Below are 18,531 nucleotides of genomic sequence, written 5' to 3' on the forward strand. Positions count from 1 at the left end.
TTTGTGACATATTGGCAAGAGCACAGGCAGCACTAAGGTTGCTGTCTACAGCTAGGGCATACATAGCACAGAAGTGATTTATGCCAGGATCTGGTCCTCGTTAGCACTATATTCTGGCTAGTTTAGTTCTTATTAAAAGGAGAGCGAAAATTGTGGTAATGAATCTTGTAAACTAAAAGTAAACAAATTAATAAAGACCAAAATAAATAAATAAACAAACAAATAAATGAATAAATAAATAAAAAGAGAGCCAAGGGCTGTGTCCTCAAAAAAAGGTTACATACCTCACAATGGATTTGGCAAGGGCTATTTCAGCTGTCCACACATATGTGGAAGAGGAAATCATATAGAGGTCACCATATTACATGCACAAAATTTCCCTAAATCACATCCATTCCAAGTTACTAAAGTTGTTAACCAAAACAGAAAGCTTAAAAGTAAAACAAATTTATCTAAGTAACATAAGAAGAGCCCATGCACATTAGAAAGTGTGAAAGGCCCAATCTGGGCCTTTAGAAACAACCATGAAGCGATATCATTAGAGAGGTGGAAAAATATGGCATTTTCACATATATTATATTAAATAATGAGCAGTCTTCCCTCCCTACATGAAAAAATCATTTTCTGACAAAATAATTCTGTGTTGAAGAAGAATATATGGTTTTTCTTAGGCAAAACATTTAACTCTACCATTAACATCAATAGACTAAGTTCATCTTTTCTAAAGTGACAAGCTCACAATCTAACGTGACAGAACATAAGCTCTGAGAACAAGGTCCGTGTCTTCCCTCAATTTTGCATTTCAGCATCTAATACAGTGCTCTGTACATAAAAGCATATTCAATATTTGATGAATCAATAAATGAAACATGTGATCTCTGTCATATCTGGGGTGCCTCTCATGTATAAAAAGAGCAGCGACTTCCCTGCCATGAGCTGTTTTGTGTGAGGCTCTTCCCCTCCAGAAAGAGTCTTCTCCCCACTGCCCTTGGGTACACTGTGATAAGGAAATTATGTGCAAATCTAAAGAGTATCTGTGAAGATCAAATGATGTAGAAGTTGGGGTATTCAGCCAGTTAAATTTCCATTCCATCCTGCCCTCCAATTAAAACAAAAACAAACTAGCTGTTGAGGACAGAGACTTTCTGCCACAATCACCCAGGTTAGCTTTCTATAAGGGTTCTCTCTCTTAACTGTATGGTAAATACAAACAAAAAGCTTTTTGTGCCTTGGCAACAGGTGCGCCATACAACAGATCATGTTATTACTGAAGTTACAAAATCTAGTAAAAATAAATCCAGGTCATCCCTCAAAATGGGAGAATATTTCATTTCTCTATACTGTAAAGATTTTTCTCTGTCTCTCTGAAATTATATATGTATATCAAAAACAGCACTGATTAAACAAAACAAAAAAAGGAAACATGTTCAAACTGAAATATACATCACATGGTCAGGATCAGGGTTGGAAAAATTATATAATCATTTGCATCGATTTATCATACTTTAGATATTATTAACCAATTAGTTTCTTCTACATTCCTTTCCTTCCTCTACTGTTTGTTTCCATTTTCCCCTTAGATACCTCCCTTGAGTAAGGAGGCAAAGTAGGATGATGGAGATAGGACAGAATGGAAGAGATACAGTAAAGAGGGTGGGGAAAGAACAGAATATAAGAAATGGGAGGGTGATAGAAACATGGGAGGGAAAGGCTTTAAAAAGGCAGGAGAATGGAAAGGGTGCGTTAGCCTTTCTTTTCCTGTGCCCATTTCTACAACTGACATGAATCTCTTCTGTAAATTTCAAAATGACAGAATCAAATAATTTCAGTGTTGGAAGGGACCTCCACGACCATTCTGCCTCGCCTATACCCAAAGGAACTCTCACTCTAATATGTCTGAACAAGAAGTAGCCACCAGCACCTCTGTGAAGAGGAGCCTGCCACTGCTCCAGGCAGCCTGCTGCACCCTGGGAAAGCTCTGGTTCTTAGGAAGTTTCTCCTCCTGTCCATCTAAATTTCACACTTTATTCCTGGTTCTTCCCACTGAGGTCAAATTGAACAGTTCCAGTTCCTCTTCTCTATAACAACCCTTCAAATACTTGAAGATAATGATCACATCTCCCTTAAGCAATCCTTTCACCAGACGAGACACCCCCAGTTCCTTCCACCAATTCTGATCTGACATGGACTGGGCCCTTCCCTCTCTCAGATGCTCTCCTCTGGGCACTCTCCGGTTTATGACCATCCTCTAAGCTGAACACAATACTGCAGCTGTGGTCTGACATTTCTTAGTCCTGGAAGCTATGCCTCCTGTAATGCAGCCTGAGATTGAATTAACTCTTTTGGCTGCTTTATCACCCTAGTGATTCACATGGCGTTTATGGGCCACTAACCTTCCCCTCCTGCTCTAAGATCTTCAGACAAAGGACTGTCTCACCATGTCTTCCCAACTCTACTTTGTGAGGTTAATTTTATGAAACTGTGGTTTAAGATTTTGCCTTTAGCCCTACTGAATTTTATCTGATTAGATTCAACCCAGTGATCTAGCCTGTTATGGTCTTCTTGGATCCTGATCCTGTCCTTTGGTATGTTAGCCATTTCTCCCAGCTTTTTATCATCTAAAAATTCGATAAGGATATCATCTATGCTTTCCTTCAAGTCACTGATAAAAATGTTAAACAGCATAGGGCCACCTGGAGATCCCTAGGGGACTCAGCTAGAGACCTCTTGCTATGCTGACATCAAACAATTAACAACTATTCCTTAAGTCCAGCCATTCAACTAGTTTTCAATTCATCTTATTATCACATGAGGGTAGAAGTGTCTCACCTTCTTGGCTCTAGCCCATAAACACAAAGTAGACCTTGGGAGCTTCCTGTCACTAGAATACCTTATACAGCAAGGAGTTCAGGAATGAGTTTTTTGGAGGAGAAATGAAGGTATGTTAAAAGCTCCACTGGGCAGTTAATATTTTCTCCCATATTCTAAAGCCTAGGGGATAGAGGGAACAATGCCAGAAAGTAGCTCTAGGTGAGTAAGGTGAGTATTTGAGCAATATGAGTATATGTTCAATAACAGGCTCTGTTCCCAATCCCACCCTGGGTGAGTCAGTAGCATGAGACACATATAGACATACATCCATCAGATGAAAACATGTTCCAACTTGCCTCGTCGTTCAGCTATCTGCAGATAGCCTGTGGAAAGGTACTGTTCCATGTCTTGCTGGAAGGCTTCTTCAAAGAATTTCTGGCGTTCCTTTAGTTTCAGCTGTTGGCTGTGTTCCATATCTAGCACCTTCTGAGTATGCTCTGCATCTAGCTCAGCTGAGGAAAGAGAAAGAAGCCAACTTCAGGGAAGGCTCTAACAAAGGGGTGACACATAAAGTCACTGCCAACCTGAACCTGTTTAATGCCTGTACGTAGCAGATGATGCCTTCTAAGTGTAGTACATTTATGCTCTTGGTGATGGTGTGTGCTCATATACAAACCCTAACTGGCCTCACACCCCAGCCAGAAACGAATCACCTGAAAATGCTACATAAGATTGAGGACAGTGGATTCCTGATCACCTAATATATCTGAGAACACATAGCGAAGCAGCCAGTGTTTACGGTATTTAGTGGTCTGGTTCTGACCGTGAAAGAAAAGACAGCCCCATCTCTTGACGTCAGTTTGATGGAAGCTAGGCAGTGCTTGATAAAATGCCCTCCTTAGGGTTCACTCCACCCCTGAGGAAGCAAGTGAGTGGCATGACTTTCTCCACTTGATGCAACCAACACTTAATCACACACACACTTTAGGACATGTGACTCCACTGTTCTATATGTTAAGTTTTCCTTAGCATTTTATCCTGAGCACTACCAACACAGCTTATACACATGGGCAAGGCACTTCAGTGACACAAACATGCACTAAGTACCTATGTGCAAGGCACTATGTGAGGTGGATCTCTAGATACAGACACTAGTGACTGATTATAAAGAATCTTATATTCTCCTGGGGCATGGGGAGGGCAGAGAGGGATGAAATCCTCTGTTCCCACTTTAGAATCAGGACTGGAGCCTCACAGAATTTAGAACTGCAAGAACCTTAGAGATGACTGAGTCCAACAGCTCTGATTTAAAGACAGGAAACCAAGGGTCAGAAGTATTAAAAGACCTGGGTACAGTCACACAGCTAGTAAGTGTCAGAGACAAGATCTGAACCATCTGACCGTGGCACTCTCTAAGTTTAAGGAGAGGCTAGGGACATTAGGGCCTTTCAGTGTTATGTATTTTTTAAACAAGCCTTATAATTTGGGGGAGGGGAGAAGACAGTGCCCAGGACCTGTGATTGCATCAGGGTAGGGAATTCCTAGTCAGTAAATTCCCTATACCAGTGTAGATAAGTAAACATGCTGCAAATAACAGTCTTATAGAGAAGCCTCACCCAGGATTCCACAGCCAGCAGTGGCAGAGGTGGGCCAGAAACTCAGGTCTTTCTGACTTGGAGGTCAGGCTGACACTCTATCCACTAGGCCAAGCTGCTTTTCTGACCTATAAATACTTTATACTCGTTTAGCACTTCCTCTAAAGAGATACAAAGGAAGGAAAATGAATAAAACTGTATTTCCTATGATTCACCAGCCTAGAACAAGTCACTGCTAACCCCAGGCAAGTTGATGTTTTTATATTGCCTTAAAGTCACAGCTTCCTAAAACTTTTATACTCCAAATCAGTATAGAACTATTCATCATTCATCACTTCAAATTCTGCAGAAATTCTTAATCTTTTTTTAATGACCCTTCTGGCGGGCAGATGAAGCCTATGAGCTCTCTCTTAGAATGTTCTAAAAAACACAGGATTACAAAATAAACTAGTTATACTGAAATAAAAATGTAATTTTCCCATCTAAGTTCATGGAAATATAATTATCAAAAATTTTTTTAGCCATTTATAGATCCTTAGATTAAGAGAACTCCTGTGCATCTGGCTGTGTCTATAGAGATTCCTAACTAGGCCTGAGCCAAGCATACAGCACCTTGGGCTGTGTGCTAGAGTAACGGAAGACTATTACTGATATCCTGCCTTTATCTCTGTCATTCCAAAACACCCCACTGCTAGATAAGTAGAGAATTTCTATTACTTCACACACTTGGGATAAACTGAGGAGCTAAGACATGAAGAATAATTCCATATAAACAAAGCTAGCTCATCTTCAAAAAACGGTCAAATGAAAAAGTTCCTGACTATAAAATAATGTGATGGATTTTAAAAAATACTAAAATATATATGTTCAAATAAGTATTGTCAGCTTTGGGAGACTATATTCTTACTTCAACAATTAACTGCCTCGAACTCTTCATTCATAGGCTAGACTATTCAAAGGAGCTAGCGGAAAGGAAAGAAGATCTATTTTCCAAATATAATTGTTATTTTTAAAAATAATGTTTATAATAGGACTAAAGATTCATTTAGAAGAGAAACTGATTATTACTATATTAATAGAACCTCGAAAAAGTAACAGCTGGTGAGAAGATCCCATCAGAGCCAAATGGGTGACTCAAGTCTGTGCGTGCGCGCATGGCTGCCCGCGCTGCAGATTATATATATTTATGTATACATACATGCACACGCACATACACACAAATACATATAACTAGAGATGGATGGCAAGAAAGGTATACTAAGAACACATCCATCGGTATATTGGTTAGATGAGACTGGCCAGAAAGTTCAACTAATTCCTCTTATGTGTATATGTTTGCAAAGAACAAACTATGATCGCTGCTACAAGACCTAAACACTGCTGCCTATTACTGTCAATGAAGTTTCATCTTTATTGGAGGACAGGGATCTTCAGTCTTTTTATCCTACAATCATACTCCACCATCTCTCCTCTCCCAAGGGCTCCGAGAACCCTGCATGTCCCACAAAGCTCATCGTGTTTGATCGCTGTGTACTTGAGAACAAGGTCTTACTCAGGCACTGTTCTGCCTCCATCCAGCTTAAGCAGCTGCTTAGAGCTCTGAAGCTCAGGGATCTGGGAAACTCTTGGAATTCCTCCTGTTCCTCCCCAGGAGGATCAATTTGCAATCTGAGAAACACTCATTTGATGGCTGTTCATTGTCCATCTCTTGCAACACCCTAAATTTGCACAAGTTCACATGTACTTCACTTTATGGAATAGGGGTTTTTCTGACAAGCTGTGTTTAAATAATTTTTTACTGCCACAAGGATTCTGTCTTCTATTAAAAAGAGCCCTTCGGCTAGTTTTGTTGTAAAGGGAATAAGCGCCCTAATTTGTTTTATAAACCAACTCTTCCTGCATATCATGGAGCGGACAACAGAAGGGATGAGTCCAACTGCGAGTGCTTTTTGGACTACATATTTTTTTTAATCTGGTCAGATAGTATGGATACCTTAAAATACATATTTTTAAATGGCATGTATTAAAAATACCAGCAAATATATGTTTGCACTTCAGGTCTCTGTGCTTTCAGTCTGAATGTCTGTCTGTCTCTTCCTCTCTCTCTCCCCCTCTCTCCCTCTACCCCCCCACCCCCAAATGCAAATCTTCCTCACCATAACAGATGGTCCCCTTCATGACTTGCTAGGATGAAAAAGTCGTGAAGTGATAGCCAACCTTCTGGCGATGAGTTTCTTCAAACTTAGTGAGGTTGTATTTGGAGGCAGATAGAGTCTCAAAGTCTTCCCAGTTTAGAGGGCAGAACCTGCAAGAGCCTGACCTCAACTAGTATCCCCCCAAGTACCTAGGGTCAATTCTACAGCATGAGGTAGTACCTGAGGGGGGCTTCAGCAGGGAATATATATTTATCATTCTAAAATGGCCAAGACTTAACACAAGAATCACAGTCATTAAAATCCTATTTATTACCTTATTAAATTAAATTAACATTGGCAGAGTATCTGTATGATGTTACTTTTTTAATGGAATTTTTCTCAAAAACATAAAAGTTTTTAACATTTCAATCAAATATAAGTCAATACAACCTTACATATAGGGTTCAGGATGTTTAACTTAGAGAAAAGAAGACAAAAGGGGGATATAATAGTTATCTTCCAATATTTGAAGGGTTGTCTTGCAGAAGAGTTATTTAACTACTACTGCTTATCCCTAGAACAAGGGTTCTTAATATGGGGTCCATGATAAGCTGTATTTCAATATAATTAGCTTCTTTTGTAATCCTCTGTATTTAACGCATTTAAAAATATTCTGAGAAAAGGTTCTCTAGCCCAACAAAAGGATATGTAACACAAAAAATGTTAAGAATACTTGACCTAGAGGGAAAACTTAGAAGTAGTAGAGGGCAGTCACATGAAAGCAAATTTCTATTCAATAGAAGGGACATTTTCCTAATAATTAGAGCTTCCCTATGGTAGAATGATAGGGAGTTAGTTGAATTCCCTGTTATTCAGAAGTTTTCAAAGCACAGACTAGATGATCACTTCTGAAAGATTCATGGGTTTAGGAGATTCATGCTTTGAGTACAAGTTGAATTAGATGTCGTGAGATCAAGTGCTAAGATTCTGTAAATTTGTTTTTTTTTTTTAAAGAAGTCAGAACAAAATTATTTTCTACATTAAATATTTGGCTAATTTACTGGTGTGAATAATCTACTGAGGGGACTGATAGAGGATTGTGAGAAATCCTACTTACAAAATGGAAACAAGCAGTGAAAGGAAACAAGTCTGCAGAAAAGTTTTTGTGGGACTCAGTGACTCCAAAGGCATTTACAGATGAAATTTTCGGGAAGACAATTAACTAATATAAAACACAGCTACAACACTTTAATGGTAACCTACTCTCATCATTGATAATAGTGGAACATTAAATGATCACAACACCCAATACCCAATGTGCCAGATAAGGAAGTAGCAACTGTGCTAATGATTAAGTTGGGAATATGAAGTGGATCTCAGAAAATATATACAGAGAAAATATGTACTTAAAACTGACAACTTTAAAGACGCTCAGGGACTGACATTCCTATTTCAAAGAGGGTAATATTCTCAAAGAATGAAAAAAGAGAATCCACAGAAAAAATCAAAAAGATCTGTGATCACAGACTGATTGAGGTCAACAATCCTGATGGCAAGCCATCCATGCCTGCCCAATGCTGTGTGTCTGGCTGGTGAGCAGGGCTGGGACAAACCACTTCCTTTCTCCCCAACACTTCCAGGTTGATCCCAATTCACAGGAACACAGCATCCTGGGCAACTGGAGTCTGTGCAGACAAAATGTTGACACTGAGCCTCTTGATCACCTGCCTTCATCACTGGACCTGTTATTCTGCTTGGACTCATTTTCAAACAGTTCTAGAACTCCCACCCTCTTACACTATTCCCATCCTTGTGATACTAACACCTCAGCCCCCACTGCTGAAGAACAAAATCCTTTCTCTCCTGACTTCATCTGTCTGTCCACTCCCTCATTCCCAGCCTCCTAAACCCTATCCTCTTCTCAATGCCCTATTCCAAATCTTCCCTTCCCACTGTGCCTTCTGGAACGCCTGTAATAATTAAACTTATTTTCACCTTAACTCTCTTCCTTTCTCACTCCTTCCATCTTCTGGCTTTCACTGAGACCTGACTTCCTATCAATGGCACTGTATCCCTGTCCCCCCTTGCCAATACTGGTTGAACTTTCCCTCATACCCTTAACTCACTAGTTGGGGTGGGGGGTCAGAATACTCCAACCCCCCACTACCACTCTGAGATCCTCCTCCCACTGTCTCTTAGCTGCCACTCCTCCTTTAAAGTTCATTTAATCCAAATTTTATCACCAATCAACTGACACCCAAGAGATTCCTTCTCCTTTCAATGAGTTAAGTGACTAACTCATGGTCCTGCTTTCCATCTTCTCCTCTCATTATAGTAGACTTCAATATAAAAGCTGGTGTTCCTACAAATACCCTAATTTCCCAATTCCTCAATTTACTCAAATCCCATGACTTACTCTTCCACTTCTACTCAGTCACACAGAGGTGATCATATATTTGATCAAGAACATTGAATTTTCCTTATCTGATCATTATCTTTTATCTTTCCCTCTCTCAGTATGCTTCATTTCTCCTAAATGTACTCTTCATCTTTACAATGACTCTCTATCCCTCAGTACCAGCCCAGGCCTTCCCCTCTGCTCTGCTATACTCTCCTCCCTTCCAAATCAACCTCTTAGTGAACCACTATTCTCTACTCATGAATATCTAATTCCCTTGTCCAATCATTAATGTATTCTTTATATCTCCAGCACTCAGCACAGTGCTTGCCACAGTATAAGCCCTTAATAAATATTTATTGGCTGACATTTATGCCATGCTGAGCCTTAGCCCTAGGAATACTTCCACCATCTGCCTTCCCTGCTCCTACTTCATGGAACTGGAGGAAATCACCAAACTGTGCTATCTAGGACCAAACTGATCTAACTACTCTCAACTGGGTTCTCATTAGAGCAAGGCAATCTTAGCACTCCTCCTTAATTGATTCCCTACCAATTAACCACGACTGTCCCAAAACTCCTATTTTCTCCACAAGCCTCCAAAGATATTCTTTCCCCCTGCCCTTCCTGCTGAAAATCTGCCTCGTATTTCACTGAGGACATCTGCCAAGTACTCCCTCTCATTCCTTTCTTCATTTCATTCTTCTTATGCAGTCCTGCACTGATGATGAGACGATGGCCCTTTGGTTTGTTGAGTCCCTCTCCTCCTCCATCACATTCCTACCACGATTATCCCTACTCTCTGTCCAGTCTTCCTGGATTCCTACAAACAAGTCCTGCCCATCCCTAAAAGCCCTCACTAAACCTTATCATGGATCTGCCTTCTCAAAGGCAGGATCTGTAGTCTCTTATGTATTTATGTCCCCAGTTCTAATGATTCATGATAAAAAACAACAAGAAGTCATTTTAAAGTCTGCACAGCACTTTACAGTTATTAGCTCATTGGATCTTCACAACAACCCTGGGAGGTAGATGTTTTTACTATCCCCATTCTACATATGAAGAAACTGAGGCTGGCAAAGGTTAAGTGACTTGCTCAGGGTTACATAGATAATAAATGTCTGAGGCTGGATTTGAACTTTTGCTCACTCCAGGCCCAGTGCTCTATGCATCGAACCATAATCATGTGTTGATGGTGCCAGGCTTATAGTGATAAATGAATTTTCATTTGTGACAAAAAAATACTATAACCATATCATATTTTATAATCTCCCATGCGCAAATTATATTCCTTTACATGTTACATATTTTTAAAAGGATAGTAAAATAACATTTTCTTAAACCCGAACCCACTTTATCCTGAGGGTCTAGCTATGTTCTGCTCCCCCTCCTGGCAGCCCAGTCAGTGAGAACTAAGGAAAAGAGATGAACATTTTATATAGACTGAAGCAAAATATAAACAAGGAATATAAATTTACAAGAGAAAAGAAGCATTCATGAAGCATTCTAGAATTAAAGCTAAATTATTTCATCACTACCCTATGTTTTGGATAATTCCTACAACTGCTGCCTCTCTTGAAAAATGCAATCTGAATTTTACTCCTGGCACAAGCTCTTAATAGCAAAGAACATGAAAGAACAAACATTTGAAAAGGGGTAGGGGGACAAAGGGAAGTTTAAAGTAGAACACTGAAACAGATGCCAGGATTGACAGTAACACTGAAAATCACCCTTGGCTCCAATGAATCAGAAACATCAGAAATGTTCATCTCCTTTATATAGCCTCTAAGCAATTCAGCATGCATGCTTTAAAAAGGAAAAAAAAATCAGTGAACTATTCAGGGAAGTCTTCTCATTTTCGGTTCAGCTGTCAAAGTAACTGTTCAAATCCTTCATGACTGCAAAGATATTGGAATGAGTCGAAGCTAAATGCCTAAATATATTAAGTATGTTTCAGGCACTTGAGAAGAGAAAGTTTGGCTAATCTGTTTTCTTTTTTAGTCATTCCAGAATTAGCTGTGCAGAAACATAGATCAATGTAGGCAGTGCCATGAAGGGGTTTTAATTAAAGAACAACTATCCTGTTCCAAGTGAAACAAAAGAAAGGCAGTAATTTGCAGGAAATGATTTTTCTCCTCCACAGAACTTCTTGCACCTAAACGTTTTTTTGTCCTGTGATCCATGGGGTACGGGTGGGGGAGGAGGGACAGTTGGTCTGTACCCTAGTACAGTTGTACTAGGGACTAGTACAATTAGTGGAAAATAGTGACTTAATATAAAGTACTCATCTTCCTATGCTGACAGAAAATCCAACCACAGCTCAACAAGACATTTAAAAATTTTGTGATAGCTTTTCAAAATTATAATAGTTAAACAACGTCTCACAACATATGAATTTAAAAATAAATCCAAAATGTCTGCATGTGAGTTTGGTCTCTAAGATCAAAATAACAGGGTTTATGTGGAAAGATGATTACTAATGTTCTTTGAGAGACAGACTGATATACAAGAAAAAAACCATACTTGTAGCAGGAGCAGGAAGACCTGGATGTGAATCCCAGATCTAAATACTTAGTAGCTGTGTGACTGTGGGCAAGTCACTTCCCTCTATGAGCCTCAGTTTCTTCATTCATAAAATGGGGATATCTGAACTACTTATCTCCCTAAGCTGTCATGAGAAAAGCACTTTGAAAACCTTAACTGATATATATAGACATATATATATATATATAAAATGCATATATATGTATAACACAGACATATATACACACACATTCTATGTGTGTAAGCACTTAGTATTACTACTATACTAGCTTCACTGAGGTAAGATATGGTTATGCTGCTACCTGTGCATTGTGTCTAGTGATGTCTAGCTTTTTATTCAAAAGAAAGAGGACCAACAAGCTATGATGGAGGAAAATTTTAATTAAACTAACTGAAAAATTAGCTGACCTTATATCTGCTAGAGGGAAGGGTTTCCAAACAACTATTTTAGACTTTTTAATTGTGAACCATATGCTGTCAAGGAAAAGAAGCCCCAAATTCATACTTTATATTAATTATAGTTGATGAAAGTCAGAAACAACACTATTTATTGAGGCTCTAAATAGTCTTGTAAAAAGCAGAAAAAACTGAAGCAGAGAAAGATTAAGTGGTGTTTTTTTTCTTCACAGTGTTCCTTCAATCCTCTTATCTAGCTAGGATTCTTTTCTCTTATTTCAACCTCAGATCATCACTCAAGTTTTATCTGGTCCCAACTTCCTCTGGAGCCACCAGTAGCCACTCCAAACAGATAACAACACAACAAAAACCCTATTATTCAGAGAAGGTGGTACAATCAATTCTCAGTTATCTGTTGCAGTGAGACAGAGGGATAACAGAGATATGTGAAATCCACAGAAAACCCAACAAAGTCATTTTTATCAACACTTTCAACCAATTCTACAAGCAAACCCTTTTGCACAGATACTAAGTAGAAAAGGGGAATGTACTGAGTTTGTTCTCCTTACCCTGGTCACCTATCCTCTAGTAAAGTATGATCAACTACCAAAAAAAATGTTCCAAAATCAGGGAGCAGGAGGGAAATGGAGATCTCAAGAAAGGTAAAAGTAACTAACAAATGGGATTTAAAGTTAGTTAGAATTTTAACAGGGTTGCATAGAATTCATTTAATGAAAAATATTTTAAAACAAGAAAGAAATGACAGATGAGTTCAGCACTAAATTGACTCAATCACTAGGGAGACTTAGTTTCTATCTTTAAATACTAAATGCTTAACATTTTAGTAAATAACAGAGACAAAGAGGGAAAAAATCAAAGAAATAGAATTAACTGATTCTGCTTCAGGTATATATGATGTTAGGTGAAACATGATTAGTGGAAAGTAAAATTTGAAAATTTTCCCACAAGGATAACTAAGCAAAATTCTTTCATTAAAATGTTGGATGCAGATTTGCCTTTCAGGAAAGAGATGGATACTTTCTCAAAGCGAGTTCTAACAGTTTCTAGAATTGCAAAATTCTGACAGTCTCATTTTAGAATATGGACTTTAAGTATATCTTAAAACTAAAAAATAGACATTAGGGTAGCTTCTATTTCCTTAAATCACTTTCTACTCTTCCCCCACTCCTTTTTCTCTTATTCGTAAAAAAAAAAAGTTGAAGAAAAATGTTAGTGAGGATACTGTATAACAGAATAAAATAATACAAGATTTCTAAGATCCCTTCTAATATTTTCTAACTGTGATTCTATAAAGTCTACTTATAAATTGCTTTATAGAGCTACCATTTGATAAAATAGTCTTCACCCTTTAAAATAAAGCAGATAAAAAATATAACAAAACAAAGTATATGAAGTCATTTCTTTAATATCTAATTCCAGCCCTCTCCCCATACTAACAACTGAATAAAATTTGCTATGTACCAAACTAGAAAATCTCATTCATAAATATTATTAGCTTCTTGAAACTGTTATGTCATGTTCTGTGATTAGAATTTCCAGTTATTTTAGTTTTGTACTACTCTTTAACACCAAGATGTTTCTAGCATTTTTCATAATAATTTTTATAACTTCCATATTTTTTTTAAGACTCAGAAACAGCATAAAAAGTTTTTAAACTTAATGGCTCTGAGTTGGCGAAATAATATGTGAATACAAGGATTAACATTTTTGAAATAGAAAGTCAAAAGTCTCTTACCAAAAAAAAAAAGCCTACATTTAAAACCCTATCAACTTACAAAGAAATCATTCTATTTCATTTACAAGCAGTTAAGAAAGGAATATACTTACCTAGAATATGATTATCAGAAGTGGCAGCTTTTGTAGAGTGTTGGAATGAATAACTATCTCATACAAAAAACAACTCATAGCAACTCCTATTCAGTCTTACAAATTTTAGTCTGTGTGAGCAGCTGGTGGAAGAACCGCTTCCCAAGTACACTGCAGGAAACACTATTCTACTGTCAAGCTTCCGGGAGACTTTTCTGATTTCCCTCAATTACTCTGAAGGAAATGGCTACTATTTAAGGTTAACAAAATGTGCCCCACAGAAATGCAAAACAATGTGTCACTATAAAGCCCATAGAAGATGAAGTTTAATTCAAAACACTATTTTATAGGATAAAATACACACTAACTTTTATTACAGCTCATGGTGGGCACAAGGAGCATTATGCCAAATCAAAAGACCATCTTTGGGCTGACGTTGTGACTTTAGCTAAGTCACTTAACCTTTCTGGGACTTAGTTCCCTCATTAGCAAGATGTAAAATTTGTCTATGATTAGGATAGACAGGGAAGATTTAATAACCTATACATCTGTGATTAGGTGAAGAAGAATGGGCTAGGAAATCAGTGATTTAGAACCTCTGAACTTCCTTTGGATATTTTAAAGGTGACACTTAAGCTTTAGAAAACCATGACTTAAATTTTTGGAGTAGAAACACTTCATGCACTTATTACTAGCTTTATTTGCAAAAGCATCTTGATTATTTCATTGTTTAAAGAATGGTTGGGTCCAAATTCCACAGATATACTGGCTAACTGGGGGATATCTCCAGACTATGTAGCCTTCAGGAGTCACACTTCACCAGCATCAAAGTTATAGCTAACAGTTTAGTAATCTGAAAAGCGTTCCCTCATGCAAAGCTGTGTCTGATTTTTCAGGAAGGAGCTTAGATAGGGGAAAATCTGACTCAAAGGGTGAAGGATATGCCCCATGAAGATTGCTTGAGACCTAGGGATAGTTAACCTGGATAAAAGAAGACTCCAGGCATACCTGACCACTACTTTCAAGTTCCAGGGTACTTTTCAAGTGTAATACAGGTCAGACATGATCTATTTGGCCCTAAAAGGAGGAACCAGGAGAAACAGGTAGAAGATGCAAAGAGGTACCCTTTAGGCTGGATGTCAGGAATGGAAAGGAAGGCCCAGTGCAGGGTTGGGCTTCCCCCTCCTTGGAGGTCTTCAGACAGAGGATGGATAACCACTTGTTGGGCACACTGGATTGGGGTCTGCCTTTTAGGTAGTGGTTGGGCTAGAATGCTTCTGGGGATCTTCACAACTCTAAATTGCTGAGGCTGCTAGTTTAACAATACCAAGTTTTCAACTTCTTCCTCCTCTTTTTTTTTTTTAAAGCAATCGGAGTTAAGTAACTTGCTCAAGGTTACATGGCCAGTTATTTCTGGGTGTGGTGCTAAGTATCTGAGCCTGGATTCGATCCCCAGGTCATCCAGACACTGGGGCCAGTGCTCTTACTCGCTGAGCCACCTGGGGCGGCCAACTGGGGTTAAGTATGAAACTAAAATATGAACATTACTTCTACCAATATATTTAAGTGTCCTACTTATATAACTAATATTGGCAGATATTATTAAAAGGGTTGGAGTATGTAAGCAAACCTATTTTGATTTAACAGTTATTTTTATTATTATTGATTTGAAAATTTCAAGAGAAAATCTCCCATTAAACAGTCTATAAACGTGATGGTGTCCTTCTGAGGATCTCTTGCACCCCTACCCCTTAACTGTTAACTCAGGGTTTCTTAACCTCAGCAACTTCAAATGGCTCCATGGATAGATTTATGGAGGTCTATGAACTTGGGGAAAAAAAGTCACATCTTGATTTCAATATAATTGATTTCTTTGGTAATCCTATATATTTTACTTAATGCACTTAAAAATATTCCAAAAAGTAGTACAAAGGCTTCATTAGACTGCCAAAGGTATCCACAACACAACCAATAAATAAATAAAAATGTATTCAGGACACACTTTTAAGTTTAATCTGTATTACTGACATTTACCCCATCACTTCCTTTAATCTATACAAGCAAGAAAACAAGACCTAATTTGTAGATTTCTGAGGTGCAAATGCTCACACTGAAATTTTACCCATTGACTGGGTTTGAGCTGGCTCTAGCTTGCCCCTGAATTATGTAGTTTTAACAAAGAACCAAAAGGGATCTTGTTTTTTGATGTCACCCCAAAATGACTGCTTTTCAGAATACTAAGCTTGGCAATGACTAGCCTCATTTGTTATTCATTTTGAATTTTTGATGTGGTATTCTTCTCTCAGCCTCAATTTCCTTATCTGTAAAATGAGGATAATGATAGCATCTTCCTCTCAGTGCTGTTTCCAGAATAAAATGAGATATTTGTAAAGTGCTTTTGCAAATGTTAAATGCTAACTGTAATAAATAGTTATAAATACTGTTATACTGTTATTTTTATAACTACTTTATATGCTTATATACTATAGTAAAACTACTTTAACTAGCATCCTAACAACTGGGAACTATTAGTAGATACTTTTATACCTTGACAGAGTAACAACAAACGCCTATACCTTTGAATCACCATTCTCTTTTGCCAACAAATCCCAGAGCTTGGCTCCCTGGCAGCTACCAAGGGAGCTCTCTAGATGCCAGGGATCTCTCTCCTCTCTAGACTCTGACTTCTCTATGATTAGTCAGAGAAGACAAAAGTTATTTTCTTCTTCTGCTCCTAAAAAAGAGCATTCAGTTTTCCTTGAGGTGTTTTAAAAGTTTTACTACCAAACATTACAGGGAAATATTTGGAGTTGGAGAGAGGGGCAGTTAAAAGAAATCAGGCGGGAAAAGTTACAAAAGTTTATTGCTATCTCTTTAGTCTATGCTAAGATGATTCACTCTTAACCTGAAAATAAGCTCTCATTTTTCTTTGTCTTCCCTTACATCTGCCTGACTACCTATTTTAACTTGATTTCCACAATTGCCCTACCTAGGCATACAAATCTATTTCTAAGTCAGTTCTTATCTAGTGAATTCATTTGGTTTGTCATACCATTCCTAGGGTATCCCAAATTTAGTTAAAAATCTACTTCCCTAAACCAAACCCCCTAACAAAGAAAGCACAGGCCCTAAAAGAATCTCCTTTCTTTTGTTCTAAATCCTTCTAAAATCTTTACCATCAGGCAGGGAAAGCAAAGTCCAAACAGTGAATATGGAGGATTTTTCTTAGTATTCTCCTACTTAGCACAATGCCTGATACACAACAATTGTTTAATAAATGCTTATTAATTAATTCTCTTTACCCCTCCAGGTTTGATTTCTTAAAACTAGAAAGATTCCTCCCCATTTTTTACTTCTCTAAGAATTTCCCTAGATTTAGGACACAGGAAGCCTATTTCCTGAAAATATGAGATAGAAGAACAAAAACCCTCTTTCCCCCCCATCTCCCAAACCCTCTGCCTTAAAAGTGGACTTCTGCACACCTTAGCATTCTTTTATCTGCGCAAATGAGACTGAGTAGTTTAAGCTACTAGTAATGATTATTTCCTGTTTTAAAAAAAATAAGGCCAACCATAGAAAGGTTTTAAATTCTACCAAGTAACACTAGTTTCAAAGAACTCCTCTGAAAGAAAAGGGTGGAAAAGCTCTGTATTCTGAAAACAAAGCTTTCATATTAGTATAAACTCATACAATCCTTTAATTCAATTCAGTAACTACTTCAATAACTGCTTCCACTACATCTGGCTGCCCCCATTCTGGGATTATGCCAAATTCTGTGTGAACATTTGGCAGAGTAAGCTGCATTTATTTCTGGGCATTTTCAGCTATGAATTCTAAATCCATATAAGTGATATATATATATGTGAAGTGGAACGTCATTGACCAAGTTCTCCTGCTGTTTCTTACTACTGCAATGACACAAGCAATTGCACATTAGTTTATAGTTTTGGGTTATTTTTCTCCCTTTTTTTTGGGAGGGCAATTGAGGTTAAGTGACTTGCCCAAGCTCACATGGCTTGTTTTGTGTCAAGTGTCTGAGGCCACATTTGAACTCAGGTCCTCCTGACTCCAGGGCTGGTGCTCTATTTGCTGCGCCACCTAGCCGCCCCAGTTTATAGTTTTAAATCAATTTATTTTAATAAGCGAAATAATTTTAATAAGTTTATCATTTTAAAAAAGGTTCCTTCCTTCTATTCACTAATTTGATTCTTTCCTTGTCTTTCCACCACTTTCCTTCTTTGTACACTCACTACTTGTTCCTTAGTGGGCACATTTCTGATGCTATTTAACAACCCTAATAACTAGAGGAGAATTCCTCTTTAATAGTAACATGGGCTTGACTTATCAAATCAGAAACAAACCACAAAATAAATCTGCCTCCAAAAACTAAATTAAGGCATTGGCCTATAAAACAAGACAAGTGAACAACAAAGCAAGTGAAATAAATTTTAAATAATTTGAAGGAAAAGAAAAGGTAAGAACATTCTCTACAATGTAGTGTTATAACCACAAAAATTGTGCAAAACTGTGGACAGGAACTGTATTTAAGCTGACAGCTTTTTACCACAAAAGAAAAATATCCAAGAGCTAGATCCTATGTTTAAATTTTTATTAACTATTAATAATTTACATGCTTATAATCCTTTTTTCCTCCAGGGACAGGCAACCATTTGACAACTGTTAATTCATTTTTATAACATGCTTGTGCTATTAGTGGCAGTATTATTCTCATTTTAGGCTTGGAGAAATAGGTTCAAGAAATTCAAAGGTTTTTTTGTTGTTATAAAGCAGAACCAAAAATAAAATACAATAACAGAAAACCATT

At 37.7% G+C, this 18,531-nt stretch overlaps 1 protein-coding gene across 3 annotated transcripts in view; it reads right to left on the bottom strand.

Annotated features, from left to right (window-relative positions):
- DTNBP1 (dystrobrevin binding protein 1) overlaps window positions 1-18,531 on the bottom strand; it is a 187,768-nt gene that overhangs the window by 10,473 nt on the left and 158,764 nt on the right. The window contains exon 7 of one of the 3 annotated variants that reach the window (XM_069092443.1): window positions 3,168-3,346. The exons of 1 other annotated variant lie outside the window; for it this stretch is intronic. In XM_069092443.1, coding sequence (XP_068948544.1) covers window positions 3,168-3,346 — 179 coding nt within the window. The remainder of the gene's footprint in view (window positions 1-3,167; window positions 3,347-18,531) is intronic. One more of the 3 variants, XM_069092441.1, reaches the window with a different exon arrangement.

The sequence above is a fragment of the Petaurus breviceps genome, unplaced genomic scaffold, assembly GCF_028583685.1.
Source record: "Petaurus breviceps papuanus isolate PSGF00001 unplaced genomic scaffold, PetGlider_PUasm1.0 190, whole genome shotgun sequence".
NCBI lineage: Eukaryota > Metazoa > Chordata > Mammalia > Diprotodontia > Petauridae > Petaurus > Petaurus breviceps.